The sequence below is a fragment of the Mustelus asterias genome, chromosome 24, assembly GCF_964213995.1.
Source record: "Mustelus asterias chromosome 24, sMusAst1.hap1.1, whole genome shotgun sequence".
NCBI lineage: Eukaryota > Metazoa > Chordata > Chondrichthyes > Carcharhiniformes > Triakidae > Mustelus > Mustelus asterias.
In genome coordinates, this window is record NC_135824.1 from 3,678,617 (window position 1) to 3,700,550 (window position 21,934).

The 21,934-nt window shown below is 42.4% G+C and overlaps 1 protein-coding gene and 1 pseudogene across 2 annotated transcripts in view; one reads left to right on the plus strand and one right to left on the minus strand.

Moving 5' to 3' along the window:
- golm2 (golgi membrane protein 2) overlaps positions 1 to 21,934 on the plus strand; it is a 97,347-nt gene that overhangs the window by 58,314 nt on the left and 17,099 nt on the right. Inside the window, exons 7-10 of one of the 2 annotated variants that reach the window (XM_078241177.1) lie at positions 1,563 to 1,643; positions 3,448 to 3,753; positions 10,547 to 10,732; positions 21,299 to 21,466. In XM_078241177.1, coding sequence (XP_078097303.1) covers positions 1,563 to 1,643; positions 3,448 to 3,753; positions 10,547 to 10,732; positions 21,299 to 21,466 — 741 coding nt within the window. The remainder of the gene's footprint in view (positions 1 to 1,562; positions 1,644 to 3,447; positions 3,754 to 10,546; positions 10,733 to 21,298; positions 21,467 to 21,934) is intronic. The other variant, XM_078241179.1, reaches the window with a different exon arrangement.
- LOC144511599 (U2 spliceosomal RNA) lies at positions 11,959 to 12,132 on the minus strand (annotated as a pseudogene).

Below are 21,934 nucleotides of genomic sequence, written 5' to 3' on the forward strand. Positions count from 1 at the left end.
AACTTCAACAAGACATTCCAACTCCTGTATTCAATCTTCTGACCGATGAAACCAAGCATGCCGAATGCCGCCTTCACCACTCTGTCCACCTGTGACTCCACTTTCAAGGAGCTATGAACATGCACCCCGAGATCTCTTTGTTCTGTAACTCTCCCCAACGCCCTACCATTAACTGAGTAAGTCCTGCCCTGGTTCAATCTACCAAAAAGCGCCACCTCGCATTTGTCTAAATTAAACTCCATCTGCCATTCGTCAGCCCACTGGTCCAATTGATCAAGATCCCGCTGCAATTGGAGATAACCCTTCTCACTGTCCACCATGCCACCAATCTTGGTGTCATCTGCAAAGTTACTAACCATGCCCCCTATATTCTCATCCAAATCATTAATATAAATGACAAATAACAGTGGGCCCAGCACTGATCCCTGAGGCACACCGCTGGTCACAGGTCTCCAGTTTGAAAAACAACTCTCTACAACCCATTTAGATACCTCACCCTGGATCCCGTGAGATTTAACTTTATGCAACAATCTACCATGCAGTACCTTGTCAAAGGCCTTGCTAAAGTTACTTCCCTCAAATCTCATTCAATCTTTCATACTGTGCTTTGATAGTTTCTCTTTGTCTCTTGCATAATTGGTGCTCCTTGACCTTTGACTTCAGTCCAAGCACTTTTTCATTGTTGCCGTGTTTAGCCTCACCACATTTCACCGGTTCTTAAAGGGAACCCCCAAATCTCCATTGCCAAAGCTGCCTCTGGGATATTGGGTTTTTCTTGGCAAATGCTATTTTCTTTCAACAATTTTAAACTCTAAAGCTCATGTCTATCCGAAACTGCACTCAGCCCTATAACTCAGCGTGTCCGAAGGAATTAAAGAAAATTAGCACTGGATAATTCTAACCCCTTTATTCCTTTCCCTTCCTAAGCTACAAATACATTTCCATGCTTACTCTGTTGAAATCAATGTTTTCTGCTCTAATGGGTACTTTCCCAGGGATTCTAAATTGTGGAATTCCTTCCTTAGTGGAACTGCTTCTCTTCAAATGTTTCCTTTCTGTCACTTCTTTCTTGCTGTTTTCAACCATGGCATCTTGCTCCTTGTCTGCCAGCGCTGTGCCTGCAGTATGTACAGTTTGCAGCATGCATTGCAGCTGTTCACCAAGGTAACTTTGATAGTTCTACACTCCCCTGTGCCATCTGTCACCAAGCAAGACAGCAATAATGTGAGAACACCATCTTTTCCCAAGTTGCACAATATCCTGGCTCGGCCGTCTATCGCCGTTCATTCCTCCTCCGTTGCTAGGCCAGTCTTCTGGAATTCTCTATCCAGCAACATCAACTCAATGATGGTTCAAGGACAAGACCCAATATCACCCCCACAGGACAGCTGTGGATGGGCAATAAATGTCAGCATCACTACGTTTCAAAAGCAAATGTATCTGGGGGAGAAAAACCATTCTTCAATTTGATCAGGCTTTTGCACCTGATTTATTGTTTTTTAACTGTTATCTGTAAGATATAGCGTACTTGAACTGCTATAATTTCAGTATTGTCTTTACAGATCTGGGCAAAGCAGATGATGATGCTGGCATGCCTGGAATAGAGGAAAATGAACAGTCGAAACCTGTAGACCTTTTGAATGGTAAGTGCAAAGGGAAAAAAAATCAGATCTTAAAATTCACAATTTTCAAGTATGTTTAGATTATTGAATTGAAATGCTTGCAAAAAAAAATCTATTTTGTGTAGTTACAACCTGAATTGTACGATAAAATGAGCTGGATTTTTCCAGACTGTTTAAAATCGGTGCAAATAATTCCTGTTGGGAAGTAGATTTACAGTCTACTTCCCTGTGCTGAAACCATCTCCACTACCTCATGTCACCACTCTGCTAGACACTAGGAAGCTAACCCTGTGATGGTAGCTGGTGGAGTCAGTGTGGTCCCATCTACCTTTCTCTCCCCTGTCCCTCTCCAAAACTGGGCGATAGGTGAGACCTTCAGATATTTCAATCCCTTCAGAAAATTTTTCATTTTTCCCGTCCTATTTCCTTTATTTCAATACTTAGAGATTTTGCTTTGATTTAGTTTTCCCTGTTTTCCTCTTTTTAGTTGATCCCTGTGTTTTTGCGTAGTTGCAAGAACAATACAGACTTAATAAAGTTCTATAACTGGCTATGTGCAGAGCAGTAGGTCAGATTCATGTTTCCCCCATCTCTGTTATAGCAATATCATTTGCAATAGCTCCAAGCTCTCACTGCATTACCTATTTAATTTGAACCATTCAAAATGAGAGCAGACTGGCTACGAACGTCGTCACTGTCTCTCTGAATCATGACCAAAAAGAAAAACTAAAGTACTTTTTATGAAATGGCAACGTGTTTCCACCTCCTACCCTAATCATAGAAACTCTACAGTGCAGAAGGAGGCCATTCAGCCCATCGAGTCTGCACCAACAACAATCCAACCCAGGCCTTATTCCTGCTTGGTTACCCTGCTAATCCCTCTAACGTATCAACATCCCGGGACACTAAGGATTAAGTGAGCATGTCCACTCAACCTAACCCGCACATATTTGGACTGTGGGAGGAACTTTCCGGAGCACCCGGAGAAAGCCCATGCAGGCACGGGGAGAATGTGCAAACTCCACACACACACTGACCCGAGCCGGGAATCTAACCCAGGGCCCTGGAGCTGTGAGGCAGCAGTGCTAACCACTGTGCTACCATGCCGCCCTAATCTTTCAAAATAGTCAAAGTTATAACTCGACGGGTAATTCGGGAGAAATCTCCATGAATTTGGGTGTAGTGAGCCACAAAAGATGGTGGTGTGTTTTGTGGAGTTCTCCACATTGGACCTCGGGGTTCGGACAGGCGCACGTATAAAAGCATTGCTGCAAAACTTTGTAGTTGCAGTGCCACCTGGTGGTAATATTTTGGAACAGGGGAAATTTGTTGAAGACATTACATTAATGAAATTTCAGCAGGTTTTATATGATCACACGATTATATGTATGGATTTATCCATCCAGAATAATCTTTGTGATATTCCATGTATCTTTTGTCTTTCACCCTTTTGTTCGGTGATAATGGGCTAAATAAATTGGGTTGGGGTTTTGAGACGCGCGAGTCAGTCCATTTCCCAAGTTAGAAACATGGGCCCATTGCCTTGGTCCATATTTTGCCTCCTGGAGATGTGGACAGACAGGGTTTGGGTTTTCCAAGTCCCGAGGAAGTGTTGGAGTAGTTTGGGTGCTGAAATGGGGCTGGTTAGAAGACCTGCTTCAGTTACTGGGACATCAAACCAACTCTCCAATACAGTTCTTATACTCTTTCTCTCCCCCCCCCCCCCCCCCCCCAACCCTCACTCCCCTGTTAAAGTTTTATCCATTTTACCCTGTACATCTGTTTAAGGCAGAAAATTATTATCTCTACTAAATTATTTCCTTAGATCACAAGAAAAACAAACTGGTTGTTGAAGAAATTGAGAAACGCGTATCTAGGGGTGCTGGGATTGCTGGAGACAAATTGAATGTGGAGGCTGAAATGATGCCTGTCCATCATTTTGAGAGGGGTCCAGCTATGCAGGCTCCACCTCCAAAACAGGCCATGTTGTACGATAAGCAACAAAACATTGCAAAACTTGGGAAAGGCTTGGTTGCAAATATGCCAAATCCTGCAGACCGGGAGGATCCAGAAGATGAAAACCTCCAAGTCAAAGCGGATGAAGTTGGAGAATCTCAGAATCGCCAGCCAGGTGGGTGTACACACTTTTTTGGAGTGTTTTGTCTCCTTCAAAAGATGGAGTTACCCTAACAACTTGGTTGTCTCGGTTCATGGAGTCAACTTGAACAAGAAGGCACCCTCTCTTGTATGGCACTGGTTTGCAGTGACATCTCATTCTGTAAGCTGTGATATCCAGATGCCAGTCTGACGTGATTGGTGCTACACAGTGATCCTGTGTTCCACTGCCCTGTGGTAGAACCTACTGCACAGCATTTCAGTTAACCATTCCAACACACACATCACCCCAATCATCAGCTCCCCTAATTTGCTGTGTCCAGCATCATATTAGTTCACTCTGTTTAAAAAAAAATGTTTAGCATTGGCATCTGTAAATGACTCAACCCAAAAGCCAGCCTGCCTCTCTGATTGGAGCGGTAAAAGTACTGGTACCAGCCTCCAGTTCATACGCTGTGGCTGTCTTACAGTTTCCATGCATGGGACTCAGAGAAAATCCATCCTGTTTCAAATCATCCATCCCCCCCCCCCCCCCCCCCTCCCCGCCAATTGGAAAATTTAGTCTTTTTTTATTTTCATCATTGTTATTGAGTTCATTGTCTGCTGATGCTTCAGCCTGAGCCATTTATCTTGGGCAGTTTTTGTCAGTGGTGGTTTGTCATTGTTCCCCACTCTTGGGGGCAGGGCAAGGAGGCAGTTGCCAAGTCGACCTCAGCTGGAACAGGAATTGAACCTGCACTTGGTGTTTTTCTGAACTGCACGCTCGCCATCTAGCCAATTGAGCTGACTGTCCCCTTTTATATTTTGCCCACATAAAATAATTAAGCCGATGGAAAATAAGATTAGTAATATTTGTTTGAAATTTTATGGGGCAGTCCTTGGGACTGCAGTCCTTGGGACTTGCCAATATCAATCCAATTTTGCATCAGTGGAACTTAGTTTTATACTTTGTGGCCAAATAGTCCCAGGAATTTTCTCCATAATTGTTGCCAGTTACCCTATTAACGTAAACATTCTTGTATAAAATATAGGATATGAATTTCAAACTCCTGCAATACTTATTGGTGGAAATAATCCCATGAACATGTGGCAGGCAGAGATAGCAGGTGATTCAACAGCTGAAATGGGTTGTTAAAAAAAGGTAGTCGAGGCTAGAATATAGGACTAATTTAAGAAAAAGTTTGATTGCAGAGTAGGGTATCAAATGATCTGTAGCTTCTCAATAATGAAGACCATACCACCAGTTGCCAATTTCATTATAACAGAATCCCTAAGGTGCAGAAAGAGGCCATTTGGCCCATCGAGCCTGCATCGACAACAGTTCTACCTAGGCCTTATATCCCCTTAACCCCACGTTTTTATCCTGCTAATCTGCCTGACGCTAAAGGGAAGTTGAGCGTGGCCAATTGACCTAATCTGCACATCTTTGGAGTGTGGGAGGAAACCGGAGCACCTGCAGGAAACCCATGCAGACGTTGGGAGAATGTGTAAACTCCACACATCCAAGGCTAGGAATTGAACCTGGGTCCCTGTCGCTGTGAGGCAGCAGTGCTAACCACTGTGCTACCGTGCCGCTATCATTGATAATTGTTGCCCTCTCAAATTGATCAAAGTGAGAAATAATGTGAAAATTACATATTATAAATAAGAAGTGGGTTACCAACAATCCTAAAATCTGAATCTGGGCTTAATCAATTTGTTCTAAACATTGGAGCTTTGTATTAATGAGATCATTTGAATCTCTCGAGTAGATAACAATCCCATTACTTCAGGCTTTCCATTATTCTCCAATATATACTAATTGAGTTTTTCTGGTTATGAATTGCACAGTGTTCATGTTACATTTGCTAATTTTTCAGTGAGGGCATCCTCCGGCATTAACTGCACAGAGCATTTTGTTTCTCGGGCTTCTGTGACATTTCATTGAATAAATAAAATCTCTTGTGGTTATGCAAATTATGGGTAGGTAGGAGTGATTTTCAGGCCTTGACCTGGATTTTGGAGATCTAATTGCTTTAATAGACCAATCGAGCTTCATGCACTCTCTTTATGGTGTCAGTGTTTGAAAATCTGTTCTCAGTGACCAATCATTGTAAAACAAACTAAATTCGATACTGAGACAGCGCTAATGACAGTGATCTGGACCTTGAAATAATGGTGAAGTGAGGATAGCTAGATGGATAAATCCCACTTGCCTGGTGTCTAGGTGCAACAGGGAACATAGGAATGGGAGTGGGGAGGCGATCGCCTAGTGGTATTGTCACTAGATTATTCATCCAGAAGCTCAGCTAATGTTCTGGGGACCCAGGCTCGAATCCCGCCATGGCAGATGGTGGAATTTGAATTCAACAAAAAAAAAAATCTGGAATTAAGAATCTACTGATGACCATGAAACCATTGTCGATTGTTGGAAAAATCCATCTGGTTCACTAAAGTCCTTTAGGGAAGGAAATCTGCCGTCCTTACCCGGTCTGGCCTGCAGCGTTGTGAGCGGGCAGCAGAGTGAGCAGGTAGCAGAGTGAAGGCTGAAGGGCTTTGGCTCAACGGGCTTAGGCGGAAACGGGCAAGGCAGGGTAGGTTTAGTTCTTAGTTGCTTCCGGTGTTATTTGAAGAAAGGGGAAATTATGAGTGTGAGGCCAGTTTGTTGTTCTCGGTGTCGGATGTGGGAGGTCCTGGAGTCTCCTAGCCTCCCGGACATCCATATCTGCGCCAGGTGCGTTGAGCTGCAGCTCCTAAGGAGCCACGTTAGGGAACTGGAGCTGCAACTCGATGACCTTCGTCTGGTCAGGGAGAATGAGGAGGTGATAGAGAGGAGTTAGAGGCAGGTGGTCACACCGGGGCCACGGGAGGCAGACCTGGTTAAGAATGGGAAGGGGAAAGGTCAGGTACTAGAGTACCCCAGTGGCTGTGCCCCTTAACAATAAGTACTCCTGTTTGAGTGCTGTTGGGGGGGACAGCCTACCTGGGGGAAGCAACAGTGGCTGTGCCTCCGGCGCAGAGTCCGGCTCTGTAGCTCAGAAGGGTAGGGAAAGGAGGGGGAAGGCAGTCGTAATAGGGGACTCTATAGTGAGGGGGTCGGACAGGCAATTCTGTGGACGCAAACAAGAAACTCGGATGGTAGTTTGCCTCCCTGGTGCCAGGATCCGGGATGTTTCTGATCGTGTCCAGGATATCCTGAAGTGGGAGGGAGAAGAGCCAGAGGTCGTGGTACACATTGGTACCAATGACATAGGTAGGAAAAGGGAAGACGTCCTGAAAGGAGAATATAGGGAGTTGGGAAGGGAGTTGAGAAGAAGGAACGCAAAGGTAGTAACCTCGGGATTGCTGCCTGTGCCACGCGACAGTGAGAGTAGGAATGGAATGAGGTGGAGGATAAATGCGTGGCTGAGGGATTGGGGCAGGGATTCAGGTTTCTGGATCATTGGGACCTCTTTTGGGGCAGGTGTGACCTGAAAAATAAGGACGGGTTGCACTTGAATCCCAGGGGGACCAATATCCTGGCGGGGAGGTTTGCTAAGGCTACTGGGGAGAGTTTAAACTAGAATGGTTGGGGGGGTGGGAATCAAATTGAAGTGACTGGGAGAGAGGAGGTTAGCTCACAAATAGAGAAAGCTTGTCGACAGTGTGAGAGGGAGGATAGGCAGGTGATAGAGAAGGGGAGCGCTCAGACCGAAGGTTTGAGATGTGTCTATTTTAACACGAGGAGTGTTGTGAGCAAAGTGGATGAGCTTAGAGCGTGGATCACTACTTGGAAATATGATATGGTGGCCATTACAGAGACTTGGATGACTCAGGGACAAGACTGGTTACTTCAAGTGCCGGGTTTCAGAAGGGACAGGGAGGGAGCAAAAGAGGTGGGGGAGTGGCACTGTTAATCAGAGATAGTGTCACGGCTGCAGAAAAGATGGACACCATGGAGGGATTGTCTACGGAATCTCTGTGGGTGGAGGTCAGGAACAGGAAGGGGTCAATAACTTTACTGGGTGTTTTCTATAGGCCGCCCAATAGTAACAGGGATGTTGAGGAGCAGATAGGGAAACAGATCCTGGAAAGGTGTAATAATAACAGAGTTGTCGTGATGGGAGATTTTAATTTCCCAAATATTGATTGGAATCTCCCTAGAGTAAGGGGTGTAAGTGGGGAGGAGTTTGTTAGGTGTGTTCAGGATAGTTTCTTGACACAGTATGTAGATAAGCCTACAAGAGGAGAGGCTGTACTTGATTTGGTATTGGGAAATGAACCTGGGCAGGTGTCAGATCTCTCAGTGGGAGACCATTTTGGAGATAGTGATCATAATTCTATCTCCTTTACAATAGCATTGGAGAGAGATAGGATCAGACCAGTTAGAAAAGTGTTTAATTGGAGTAAGGGGAATTATGAAGCTATCAGGAAAGAAATTGGAGGCTTAAATTGGAAAGAGGTTTTCTCAGGGAAATGTATGGAAGGAATGTGGCAAATTTTCAGAGAATATTTGTCTGGAGTTCTGCATCGCAACGTTCCAATGAGACAGGGAAGTTATGGTAGGTTACAGGAACCGTGGTATACAAAGGTTGTAATGAATCTAGTCAAGAAGAAAAAAGCTTACCAAAGGTTCAGGGAGCTAGGTAAATGTAGAGATCTAGAAGAGTATACGGCTAATAGGAAGGATCTTAAGAAGGAAATTAGGAGAGCCAGAAGGGGTCATGAGAAGGCCTTGGCCGGCAGGATTAAGGAAAACCCCAAGGCATTCTACAAGTATGTGAAGAGCAAGAGGATAAGACGTGAAAGAATAGGACCTATCAAGTGTGATGGTGGGAAAGTTTGTATGGAACCGGAAGAAATAGCAGAGGTACTTAATGAATACTTCACTTCAGTATTCACTATGGAAAAGGATCTTGGTGGTTGTAGTGCAGACTTGCAGCGAATTGAAAAGCTTGAGCATGTAGATATTAAGAAAGAGGATGTGTTGGAGCTTTTGAAAAGAATCAAGTTAGATAAAGTCGCCGGGACCAGATGAGATGTACCCCAAGCTACTGTGGGAGTCGAGGGAGGAGATTGCTGAGCCTCTGGCGCTGATCTTTGCATCATCAATGGAGACGGGAGAGGTTCCGGAGGATTGGAGGATTGCGGATGTTGTTCCTTTATTCAAGAAAGGGAGTAGAGATAGCCCTGGAAATTATAGACCAGTGAGTCTAACCTCAGTGGTTGGTAAGTTGATGGAGAAGATCCTGAGAGGCAGGATTTATGAACATTTGGAGAGGTATAATATGATTAAAGAATAGTGAGCATGGCTTTGTCAAAGGCAGATCATGCCTTATGAGCCTGGTTGAATTTTTTGAGGATGTGACTAAACACATTGATGAAGGAAGAGCAGTAGATGTAGTATATATGGACTTCAGCAAGGTGCCCCATGCAAGGCTTATTGAGAAAGTGAGGGGGCATGGGATCCAAGGGGACATTGCTTTGTGGATCCAGAACTGGCTTGCCCACAGACGGCAAAGAGTGGTTATAAATGGGTCATATTCTGAATGGAGGTCGGTCACCAGTGGAGTGCCCCAGGGACCTGTTCTGGGACCCTTACTCTTTGTGATTTTTATAAATGACCTGGATGAGGAAGTGGAAGGATGGGTTGGTAAGTTTGCTGATGACACAAAGGTTGGAGGTGTGGAGGAATGTCAGAAGTTGCAGCGAAACATTGATAGGATGCAAGACTGGGCGGAGAAGTGGCAGATGGAGTTTAACCCAGATAAGTGTGGGGTGGTTCATTTTGGCAGGTCAAATAGGATGGCGGAATATAATATTAATGGTAGGACTCTTGGCAGTGTGGAAGATCAGAAGGATCTTGGGGTCCGAGTTCATAGGACGCTCAAAGCAGCTGTGTAGGTTGAGGCTGTGGTTAAGAAGGCGTATGGTGTACTGGCCTTCATCAATCAAGGAATTGAGTTTAGGAGTCGTGAGATAATGTTGCAGCTATATAGGACCCTGGTTAGACCCCACTTGGAGTACTGTGCTCAGTTCTGGTCGCCTCACTACAGGAAGGATGTGGAAGCCATAGAAAGGGTGCAGAGGAGATTTACAAGGATGTTGCCTGGGTTGGGGGGGCATGCCTTACGAGGATAGGTTGAGGGAGCTCGGCCTTTTCTCCTTGGAGAGACGAAGGATGAGGGGTGACCTGATAGAGGTGTATAAGATGTTGAGAGGTATTGATTGAGTGGACAGTCAGAGGCTTTTTCCTAGGGCTGAAATGGTTGCCACAAGAGGACACAGGTTTAAGGTGCTGGGGAGTAGGTACAGAGGAGATGTCAGGGGTAAGTTTTTCACTCAGAGGGTGGTGGGTGCGTGGAATGGGCTGCCAGCAACGGTAGTGGAGATGGATTCGATAGGGTCTTTTAAGGGACTTTTAGATAAGTACATGGAACTTAGATAGAGGGTTATAGGTAAGCCTAGTAATCGTTAAGGTAGGGACATGTTCGGCACAACTTTGTGGACTGAAAGGCCTGTATTGTGCTGTAGTTTTTCTATGTTTCTACATGCGACTCCAGAGCCACAGCAATGTGGTTGACTCTCAACCCCCTCTGAAATGGCCTAGCAAGCCACTCAGTTCAAGGGCGACTAGGGATGGGCAATAAATGCTGGCCCAGCCAGCGATGCCCATGTCCCACAAATGAATTTTTTTAAAAAAGAGCAAGGACTAAAGTGAGTCCATAATGGAACTGACTAAAGTGTGTGTCCCAATTTTGGATTGGAATTTGTGAACCAGAACACTTCACAAATCGATAAATTCCTCTTGATTGTGATTTTTCTCTTCTCTCTGAACTGCACCAACATAGGTCCAGATAGACCACATCAAGGAAAAATGCTGCATCATTTAGCCAAGGAGCCTGCTATGCAGCCACCACCTAATCAAGCTTTACACTTCCCTGCTGGTCAAGCCTTTCCAAATCATTTTGATCACCGTGGTGGGAAAGGACACGAGAAAGCAAATGGACCAGGAGAGCATCCTAAAGACCAACAGGGTAGGTGCTTCTTTAATGTTTTCAATCCTGTCATCCTCTGAGCAATTATTTCAAACTCTCTATTTAATGGAGAGCCAGTCTTTATCCTCTTGCTGCTATATAATGGCCCCCCCTTTATTATAGCAGGTTAATTCTCATGTTAAAATGTAATAAATAGAATTACGCTACACACATGGCCAATTCTTTCATGACGTTCATCTTGAATTTGAATGTTGGGGCGTGTAGTTTTTAAAAATTATTTTGTCGTGAATACCAAGATTGCAAAAAATCAGTTTTAAGGATCTGTTGGCTTTTGCTGTTTGCAGTGTTTATAATGGACCAGGATTCTTTTTCATTCTGTGCCCTTTACACATCATACAAATATAATCCATTTGATAGCTTCTGGGAAACCACGCATGGTGTATGTTCACAAATGTCTTTGGATTGCAGATAGGCATGCATAAATCTCCAGTACCTGTGCCATTCACTCGGTTTAGATTTTAGCAACCAATGATTCTCTGCTCCTTGTGGCTGATTGCTACAAACTTAGTCCAGGTCTTCATATTTGCTTGAGTGGGTTCGATCAGTGGATAAAGATATCAAAACTCTTCTTAACTATCCAGCCAGCCTTGGATTTTGTTTCTCCACTGTCTTAGACTTTGCTATGGACCCTGATCATCAAGTGATGGGTCTCCAAAAAATGTTTTAAATTCTTATCATTGAATGTATGTGCCATCAAGGGCAATTAGGGATGAATAATAAATGCTGGCCGAGCCAACGAAGCCCATATCCCTTGAATGAATTTAAAAACTTGTGCTAGCATTTATTTCCCAATTATTGGAGGTGGTGAGACTATTCCTTGAACCGTGTGGCAGATTTGTACGAATGACTGGCTTGCTGTCCCTTTCAGAGGGCAGTTAAGTTAATCACGTTGCTGTGGTCCTGGAGTCACGTGTAGGCCAGACCAAGTAAGGGTAGCAGATTTCCTTCCCTGAAGAACATTAGTGAGCCAGATTAGTTTTTACAATAATAGTTTCATGTTCATCATTATTAAGATTAGTTTAATTGAATTTCAGTTCCATCAGCTGCTGCGGTGAAATGTAACGGTGTCCCTATAACGTTAGCTCTTTATCTCTGGATTCCTAGAAAACACAGGAACAAGCCCATGCTGAGACATTCCCGATCCAAGCTGACAAGACAGGGCTCTCACCTCATGTCTTGGGCTTGATCTACATGATCCAAGCTGATTGGAGTAGGAATAGCTCCTCCTCCAAGGCTATACTCATTTGCATCTTAGCCAAAAGGCCGAGATGCCACTTTTAAAAATTGCTTCAAATGAAGCTAAAATGTAACCTAATGACTTCAACCAAGCACAGCATGTCGATACTACACTTGATCTTAGCCAAAAGCCGAGAAGAGATCATGATTTGTTTTGTATTTTTATTCCAATTCAATCAAATCAAGTCCAATTCAGAGTCTCAACAAGTTGAGACATTTCCAATCCAAGCTGACAAGACAGGGTATGCAACCCTTTACCCTGTCTTGGGCCTGATCGACATGAGCCAAGCTGATTGGAGTAGGCGGAGGTTTCCTCCTGCAAGACTTGAGCTCATTTGCATCTTAGCCAAAAGGCCGAGATGCCGCTTTAAAAAATTGCTTCATATGAAACATATGAAGCTTCAGTGTAACCTAATGACCTCAACCAAGTGCGGCCGACCATGGGCTGCCGACCATACTACACTTGATCTTGGCCAAAAGGCCGAGAAGCGATTCGCGAGAAGCGAACATGATGCCCTAACTAAACTAAAATAAAAACTAAAACTACTGGATCAGCAACATTGCCACGATGCCACTGTCTCCCCCTAAGTATCACATTAACCTGCTCCTTACAGGGCAAGCATTCAAAAGAAATGGAAGTCATACTATTCAGGTCCTGTAGTAACATCATTGATGTTTTTCCACCTTGGACAACTGATATTTAAGGCAGGAACGGAAACAAACGAGTATTGTTGAAAAAATAGACATGGTGTTGAAACATTTGATCTTATGCTGATTAGGACGGACTCACAAGAATGTATATTGTGAAGGGAACAACAATTTGTACTGCATGAGAAGAGTGTGCTAATTGATTGGCAAGTGGACTCTGACTAGTAGAGGCATTGCCATGGAGAAAGCACACGGAAAAGTTAAACTGTCGGCATGTCTCTTTTTCAGCAATACTCAAATTCTGTACTATCAAACAAATGTGTTAACCTTTGCAGTGCTTGGGTACAAGTTGAAATTTTACACTTAATAGGAACATTTGGTTATTCACTGTGCCTTATAGTATTGATCCATGTAATATGCCACTTGCATAAAAAATAAAATTGTTTTCCCATAGAGGAATTATATATCTGCAGTAATACCCAACAAAGGATTAGAATTCTATGCAAAGTTTAGCATTTATTTGCAATCATAGAGTTCATTGTATAAAACATGACACTGCAATTTATTAAACTTAACTTGGCTCCACAGAACCGTGCCCATAAACAACAGCTGTACCTGTATTTTCCCCTTTTTGTCAGTGCAAATTGGGCAGTGAAATTAATCATGGTTACTGATAAATGTTGGCGCAACTTCACCATTATATGTCAAAAGCTTAACTTGAGCCTATACTGGGGAATTGTCTGTAATACGATGCCAACATAGTGCAGACACCAATTGGAAGTGTGATCCTTTTTATGTCACATAGTGCCAGAGTTTGCTAGTGCTGAGAACTCTAGTACTAACAGTGAACTGCGTCCAGCATTGAGCGTACTGACCGGTATCCATTTCTATGTAAGTTAAGAGCAGAATACAAAGATCAGTGGTATAGTAAGTTGTGTAGACAGGCACATCAAATTACAAAGAGACAGTATGGATTAACTGAGCAAAACTCTGGCTGATGGATTTCAAAATGTCCAAGTGTGAGGCCGTCCATTTTGGAGCAAAAGAGGACACATCTGAATATTATGCAAATTGTATTTTGAAATTTAAAAGCTAAGGAACACTGGAGGTCCAGAGAGATTTATGTTTTCATGCACACTGATCACTAATGTTGGCAGGAAAAAAAGGTAATCAAAGGCTAATAGAATGTTAAGTTCTACGCTCTGAGGAAGGAGCTGCGCTCTGAAAACTCGCGATCCCAAATAAACATGTTGGACATTAACCTAGTGTTGTGAGACTTCTTACTGTGCCCACCCCAGTCCAACGCCAGCATCTCCACAGCATGTCTACGACAAGAGAGCTAGAATATAAAGAGGAGGATGTTTTGCTGCTGCTATGTAAATCCCTGGGTGGACCACATCTGGCGTGTCTAGTACTGTTTTAGGCACTGCATCTTATAAAAGGATCATTATTCATGAAGGGTGCAATGCAGTTTCATCAGAATGTTACCAGGGCTTTAAGGATTGTGTTATAAGAAGAAATTAAAGTAGGCTAGTATTCTGTGGAATATAAAATAGTAAAGGATAATTTGATTGACATTTTTAGAATTTTGAAAATAAATTCTAGGGTAGATGAGTTTTTCTGCTGGCGGATGAAACTAGGTTAAGGGGAAAGCCTTAAAATTAAAGCTAGATCATTCAGGAGAGAATTGAGAAACCATTTTTTCATTGTGGGATCATCTTTCACTATAGTGGTTGATGCTATCTCAGTCAATTTTGATTTATTGTCACATGTATTAGCATACAGTGAAAATTATTGTTTCTTGCGCGCTATACATACAAAGCATACTGTACATAGGGAAGGAAAGGAGAGAGTTCAGAATGTAGTGTTATAGTCATAGCTAGGGTGTAGAGCAAGATCAGCTTAACGTGAGGTAGGTCCATTCAAAATTCTGATGGCAGCAGGGAAGAAGCTGTTGTTGAGTCAGTTGGTACGTGATCTCAGACTTTTATATCTTTTTCCCAATGGAAGAAGGTGGAAGAGAGAATGTACAGAGTGCGTGGGGTCCTTGATTATGCTGGCTGCTTTTCTGAGGCAGTGAGAAGTGTAGACAGTGTCAATGGATGGAAGGTTGGTTTGAGTGATGGACTGGGCTTCGTTCGTGACCCTCTGTAGTTTCTTATGGTCATGGGCAGAGCAGGAGCCGTACCAAGCCGTGATACAATCGGAAAGAATGCTTTCGATGGTGCATCTGTAGAAGTTGGTGAGAGTTGTAGCAGACATGTCAAATTTCCTTAGTCTTCTGAGAAAGTAGAGGCATTAGTGGGCTTTCTTAACTATAGCGTCTGCACGGAGGGACCAGGACAGGTTGTTGGTGATCTGGACACCTAAATACCTGAAGCTCTTGACCATTTCTACTTCGTCCCCATTGATATAGACGGGCATGCCCTCCACTACCCTTCCTGAAGTCGATGACTATCTCCTTCGTTTTGTTGACATTGAGGAAGAGATTATTGTCATTGCACTAGTTCACCAGATTCTCTATCTCTTTCCTGTACTGTGTCTCATTATTGTTTGTTGTCTGACCCACAATTGTGGTGTCATCAGCAAACCTGAAAATCGAATTGGAGGGGAAGTTAGCCATACAGTCATAGGTGTATAAGGAGTATAGTAAGGGGCTGAGAACACAGCCTTGTGGGGCACCGGTACTGAGGATAATCGTGGAGGAGGTGTCGTTGCTTATCCTTACTAATTGCAGTTTGTGGCTTAGGAGATCCAGGATCCAGTTGGAGAGGGGGGAAGCCGAGCCCCAGGCCACGTAGTTTGGAGATGAGACTCGTAGGAATAATGCTGTTAAAGGCTGTGCTGTAGTCTGTGAATAGGAGTCTGATGTAGGTGTCTTTGTTATCTAGGTGTTCCAGTTTGAGTGTAGGGCCAGGAAGATGGCGTCTGCCGTGGACCTGTTGCAGTGATAGGTGAACTGTTGGTGTTTTTAACTCCCAAGGGTATAAAATGTAGAACCAAGGCAAGCGGAAGTACGGATCAGCAATAATTTCAATGACAAAACCAACTTGCAGGACTGTGTAGCCAACTTGTTCCCATGCTCCTATTACACCTATCGTCCAAAGTCTACTTGTGGGAGTGGGGGGGAGCCGTTGTACAGTTTAGAGATCCCAACAGTGCCTGTGGCAGTACCTGTGAAGAAATTTGTCCTGGTCACCAATGAATATCCTTGAGCTTCTACTTACTGAGGACTAGATAAAACAAAACTGGCATATCTTCCTGGGAAACAATAGGCAGTTTCAAACTGTAACCCAAGAAAGCGGCACTAGGTGAACCGAGATGTATTCCATTGGGTAACTCACTTTGCTGCTTATTAGCATGATGCTATTTTCATTGGGATCTTCTCTCTTGGGAGAGAAAAATTTCAACAACCTTTTTTAGACAAAATCCTGGGGCAACCACAGATCGGGCTCCTTGAGCAAGACAGCGAGTTGGAGAGTCATGATCCCAGTTATAATGGGGCAGACTAATCCCACAATTGATGGTTTGTGCTGGATCACTATTACTGTACAACACCATAGCAATGTTTTACAGAATTCCTTCATATTAAAACCCAACCGCTGCTTCTCAGAATTTTACATCCAAGTGATACCAGTGTGGAGCATCAGCAACTGTTTCAAACAGATTTTTTTTTCTCCATCAACTTGGTTTTGTCCCCACAAAAGCTGCAGAGCCTCCTGTTAGAGGCTGAAGAGCACCATTTTTTAGGTTGATTCATTGCCTCTTGTGGCACCAGCTACGATGTTCAAATGTGTCAGGAAATTAGTTGCAAGTGCGCAGCTGGAGTTGGGATACTGATCAGCCAAGGCTTCATTCAATCTTGCAGGCGAGAGGGGCTAAACAACTATTTCTGATCTCTTCATGTTGCTTGGTGATTTTGAGTTTCTGGCTTTTTGTGTAAATGGTAAATTAGCTTGGGCATTTTCAGAATAGAATATTTTATTTTTATGCATTTCAGCAGTAACCTCGTGTGTAGGTAGCAAGGAGGTGTCAAAGATAAGTAAGCAGTGCCACTGTATTTAGGCAACAAATTTCAGTTAAATCATAACTGATGTGACAAGAAAATGTTGCAGGAAATAAGTATGAAGTGAATTTCTTGATGTATACAAGTCGATCTCCCGTGGCTTTATACACTGGGGTCTGATTAAATATAGCCAAAGAACAAAGAACAGTACAGCACAGGAAACAGGCCCTTCGGCCCTCCAAGCCTGTGCCGCTCCTTGGTCCAACTAGACCAATCGTTTGTATCCCTCCATTCCCAGGCTGCTCATGTGACTATCCAGGTAAGTCTTAAACGATGTCAGATGTTTTTCAGATGTTCCAGGTTAAAGGTTTTGGGATAATTCCATCAGGCATGAAGATGTGATCTATTTTAAAGTCATGCATTCTATCCTTATTTTAATATATTTTTGTTGTAAATTTCTACATTGACATTTATAGTAGATGCTGCCTGTGTAATTTTGTCAAACATTTAATTGCAACCCCTTGCTCTGCAGCAGCTCAACTGGTGGGAGGGTGGAATTACAGCATGGACACAAATTTATAATTTGGAAGTTATCTATATGGTTCATGTTCCATGGTGTTAGATGCAGGGAATCAAGACAAAGTGTAAACATCAGAAGAAACAAGTTTATAAGTCAGGAGATAATTAAATGAGGATGTAATTCAGGAAAAACTCGGGTCTGGAAGTGTTTGTGAAGAGAGAAACAGAATTAACAATTTGAGCCCAATATGATTCCTTTTTGGACCTCCAAGGAGAAGTAATATTGGACTTGAAATATTAACTCTGTTTCTTTCTCTGCAGATGCTGCCAGACCTGCTGAGTTTTACCAGCATTGTTTTTATCTCCAATCTCCAGCATCCATACTATCTTTTGATGCAATTCAGGCCATTTTTCTAGTTCATTATAAATTCCTGTATCCATACATGGAAACTGCCTGTGTTAATTACATCGTTCCCTCCCAACAATACCACTATAACTCTACTGGATATTTAGAATTTTGACAAATCTACCAAATACCTTTCCATTATAAATGTGGATGAAGCAATTTAAATTGAAAAAGTAGCCAAGTACAGACGTAAGACTTTAATATTATAAATGGATCTGAATAAACAGTGCTCTCTATTGAGCTTGTCATTGGATGCTATTCTAGTCTAACCCAATGGTAGGTTGGTTGGGACAGATTTATGTGGCCTCACTCAGTTTAAGGTCAGTACAGCAATCATTGTTAAATATTCAAGAATATCCCATCGATGTTTAAACTGTGGAAAACAAAACAAAATGGGCAACATTTTCAGATAATATCTGATCCAGGAATTTGATTTTGAACAACTTAGGAAAAAAATCAGAAGGACATTTGTGAAAAAAAAAGCTTGTTTACATTTTCTTTGAGCTTGCTTATAGTTAGAAAAATCTTGGAAATGGGGAGAAAATGACTTTACTCAAGATTATTGAAGTGGGAAGACTGGCGATGAAACCTTTAGCAACATATTAATCAGAGCTGGCAATTCTAATATGACTCTGTCTTAGTCAGTCAATTTGTTGAATGATGTGTGCCTTAAAACCTGTTTATTTCTCCATTAATATCTTTCCTTTCCTGCCAGCATTGTAGTTGCCATTTTTATTGTGTTACTTCCATGTGATGGGAAAGAGAATCCGCTGGGTGGGAAAGATGATTCTTAAATTACTATCAACTTTAAAGGTTGTATGATTTCATTAAGTAGCAGTAGGAAGAACAACCGAGGAACTGCCATTTAAAAAAATATTCTTAAAAGCAATTAAACAAATTAAAATTGGCCCAAGGTGAAACATTAAATAGCTGGATAAGGAAAATGTATCACATTCAAATAAAGATCACCTTGTGGGGACTGACTGAGTGGAGTGATGGTCTTACTGAAATTCTCACCAGTTTCTTGCTGCACAGCATGTTTTGCATGGCACCATATGGTGTCTGTGCCTATATGTAAATAAAAATACAAATATTCCTTCCTCTCTGTGCCACTTGGACTTAGTAAGAAGTCTCAGAACACCAGGTTAAAGTCCAACAGGTTTATTTGGCAGCAAATACCATAAGCTTTCGGAGCGCTGCTCCTTCGTCATATGGAGTGGAAATGTGCTATCAAACAGTGCACAGAGACACAAAATCAAGTTACAGAATACTGATTAGAGACTTGGACTTGGACTTCTCAGGTTTCTATCACTTAGTATTGGTTTTTCCATGATCGATTCTGATGTCCATATTCATAATGGGAAATATCAAATTAAACCTTTTTCCTGCAGTTTGGCCACTGGGTTCCCATAACTCTCTTCTAATGCTTTCTGAAATTGTTTTTTTTGGGGCTGGTTTCTTTCAAAAAGAAGCCTGGACTTAGACTTTTTTTAGTCCAGAACTAGTAGTTGGGTTATTAAATCTGAGCATATGCAGTGTACTAAACCTTTTCGGTCAAGAGACATGGGCATCACTGGCAAGTCCAGCATTAATTGTCTATCCCTGATTGGATGCATCAGTACCATTCCTTCCACTACTCTCCGCTTCTAGTTATTATGCACAATTTCTTCAAAATTATTGGACGAAAAGTTAGAGAATAAACTTCAAAACCTTAACTGAGAAGACGCACATCTTAAAAGGTTTTTGTGCCAGAAAGAATTTTCTAATTGCGCATCTTTTGTAGGCTTAACTACAAAAGATGTGTAATCAGAAAGTAGAGATGGGGTAAAGGAGATGAAGCACGTGTGTATTCATGTAATGTTACCTCAGTTCGCAAAACATTTGCATTTTGGAATTGTCTAATTAGCTCACCTGTGTTTTGATTATTTGTTAACATCTACCTATCAGGCAGAGTTTCTAATTTCAAACACCTAAAATATGGGGATGACAATTATGGAGAATGGCAAACAGTTTACTTTCTTCTAATTTGATTACTATTTAAATCGTTCTAATTTGATGTGTATTTATTTTGCTTTGAAAGTGTATGAACCTTTGGGGGAATAGTTAGGAAGGTAAGCCAGGAGGACGGCTTGAAGATGAGCAGCTTTTGCCTGTCATTACTTATCCTTACAGGGGATAATAGGGAGTGCGAGAGGCTTGAGATGGATGATAGTGGACCATGAAGGGGAGGTTGCAGGGGTTGTATGATAGTGAAGATGTGATGTGAAGTAATGGGAACATGACTTGAGGGGCAATTTTTTCACAGAGAGCGGTGAGTGTCTGGAACAAGCTAGCAGAGGTAGTAGTAGAGGCGGGTACAATTTTGTTTTTTAAGAAGCATTTAGACAGTTACATGGGTAAGAGGGATATGGGCCAAATGCGGGCAATTGGGACTAGCTTCAGGGTTTTAAAAAAGGGTGGCATGGACAAGTTGGGCCGAAGGGCCTTGTTTCCGTGCTGTCAACCTCTATGACTGTAGTGAAGGACAGGAATGGAAGCCATTCAAGGCCATATTCTCCCTGCAGCCTTCACCCCCAAACGTAAACTGTAGTTCTTTTTTCTGTTTCACTGCCCACCAACCAAAGGAAGAAAAGGATAAGTGAAAAGAGTTGAGGAGAGAGAGGAGGAATGAGAGGGAAACAACAATCTGAATATAGAGGTGGCTATGCATAAAAATAATCTCTTGATTTGATGTGTACAATGCCATTGTACACATCATGGAATTGGCTGTCTAAAGCATACATATACATTGTGAATATTGGATACAAAACACTTTTGTTTGTAATAAAGAATGGTTTCTGAGCAGATTTCATTAACGCTCTCTGCAGTTCCTCCAGAACTAGTAATGATCACTTAAGTAAGCAGATGAAAATGTGTATTTTTTTCTGGGCTGCTGTTGTATTTATTTTTAATCACATATACCACCTGGAGCACAATTTTCTCTCACTTTTAACAGAAAATGAGGACTACAGCTTTAGCTTTGGAAACCTTTTCCTCATGTCACCAAACCATCAAAGGTTTTAAGTATATGAGCTATTTGAACAACATTGACTTTATCTTCTCTCCAGTTTAGGGTTGTATGAAGTAGGCTGGAGGAAGCCTTGTGTGCAGGATAAACCATTTGGTCAAAAGGCCTGTCTCTGTTGTAAATGGTTCAATTTTAATCAGACCTTTAAGTGTTGGTGTTGTGCTTCCATCAGCATGCTTCAGACTGAAGGAGATTTCCAGCTGCTTATATCGTTTGCACTGTATTCTGTTTGGCTCCACTCTACTCACTAGAATTTTAGTTCAATTCTAACTTTGAATAGCACCCAGCTATACAAGAAACTACCACCTTAACCAGCTAGTAATTGCCTTCACCCTTAAGTGGGCTGATGGCAACAGAATACCAGCACGTTAAAACGTTGTTGATTGCAAGAAATTGAACCCCAAAATTGCTTGTAATTTTAGTCCAACTCGGTGCTTTTGATTTTTCATGTGCTGCTTCACGTGCACGAGCCCTAATGAGCAAAGATGACAAGGTAGTATTGGAATTGCAAAAGGAAAGATTTAATGGTACAGCTTCTGTTGACATCTTTAAAAAAAAAAAGAAAACAATTAAAATTCTTTTGTTCTCCATTTTCAACTTGGATTTCTGTCTCTCTTTTCCCCCTCCCTCTGCTTTCTCTCGCTTCTGACTTGGATTCCTCAGGCCAGTTCTTTGATGAAAATGAATCCCCAGCTGATCCGCAGCATGACTCTAAAGTGGCGGATTATAATGGGGATGATGGTAATGTGGGTGAGTACGAGGCAGACAAGCAGGCCGAATTGGCTTACAATGAGGAAGAGGATGGTGATGGTGGGGAAGAAGACGTCCAAGGTGAGCTTGGGCCTTATTTCCTTGAAACTGAGAGCTGTGCTAAATCTGTGTGTCATCTGCTGAATACCTACTTAACGGCTCCAAAGGAACGGTTTATTTTCATTCAGACTGGTGTACTTTTTCCAGTCTGTTGCTTTGTTTATATTCTTAAACCACATACATATTTTATCACACCCTGGTTCTAAATATTCATAAACTCAAACATCTGCAAATTTAGAGCAACCCGCCATCAGATGAACATGTCAGTCCTAATAGATATTACCCTTTTGTTTCTTTATGCTCTCGTGTTCTTTGGCTCAGTGGGTTGGCAGTGTGCTGCTCCCAGGCTTTTGCCAATTGTCTAGTGTAACCGGCTTTGAGGACCCGTGGAAGAAAATCCCCTCTCCTCCCTTCATTTCCCAGTGTCGACCACGCTGGAATTGTATAAAACACTGGTGAGGCCAGAACTGGAGTATTGCGTGCAATTCT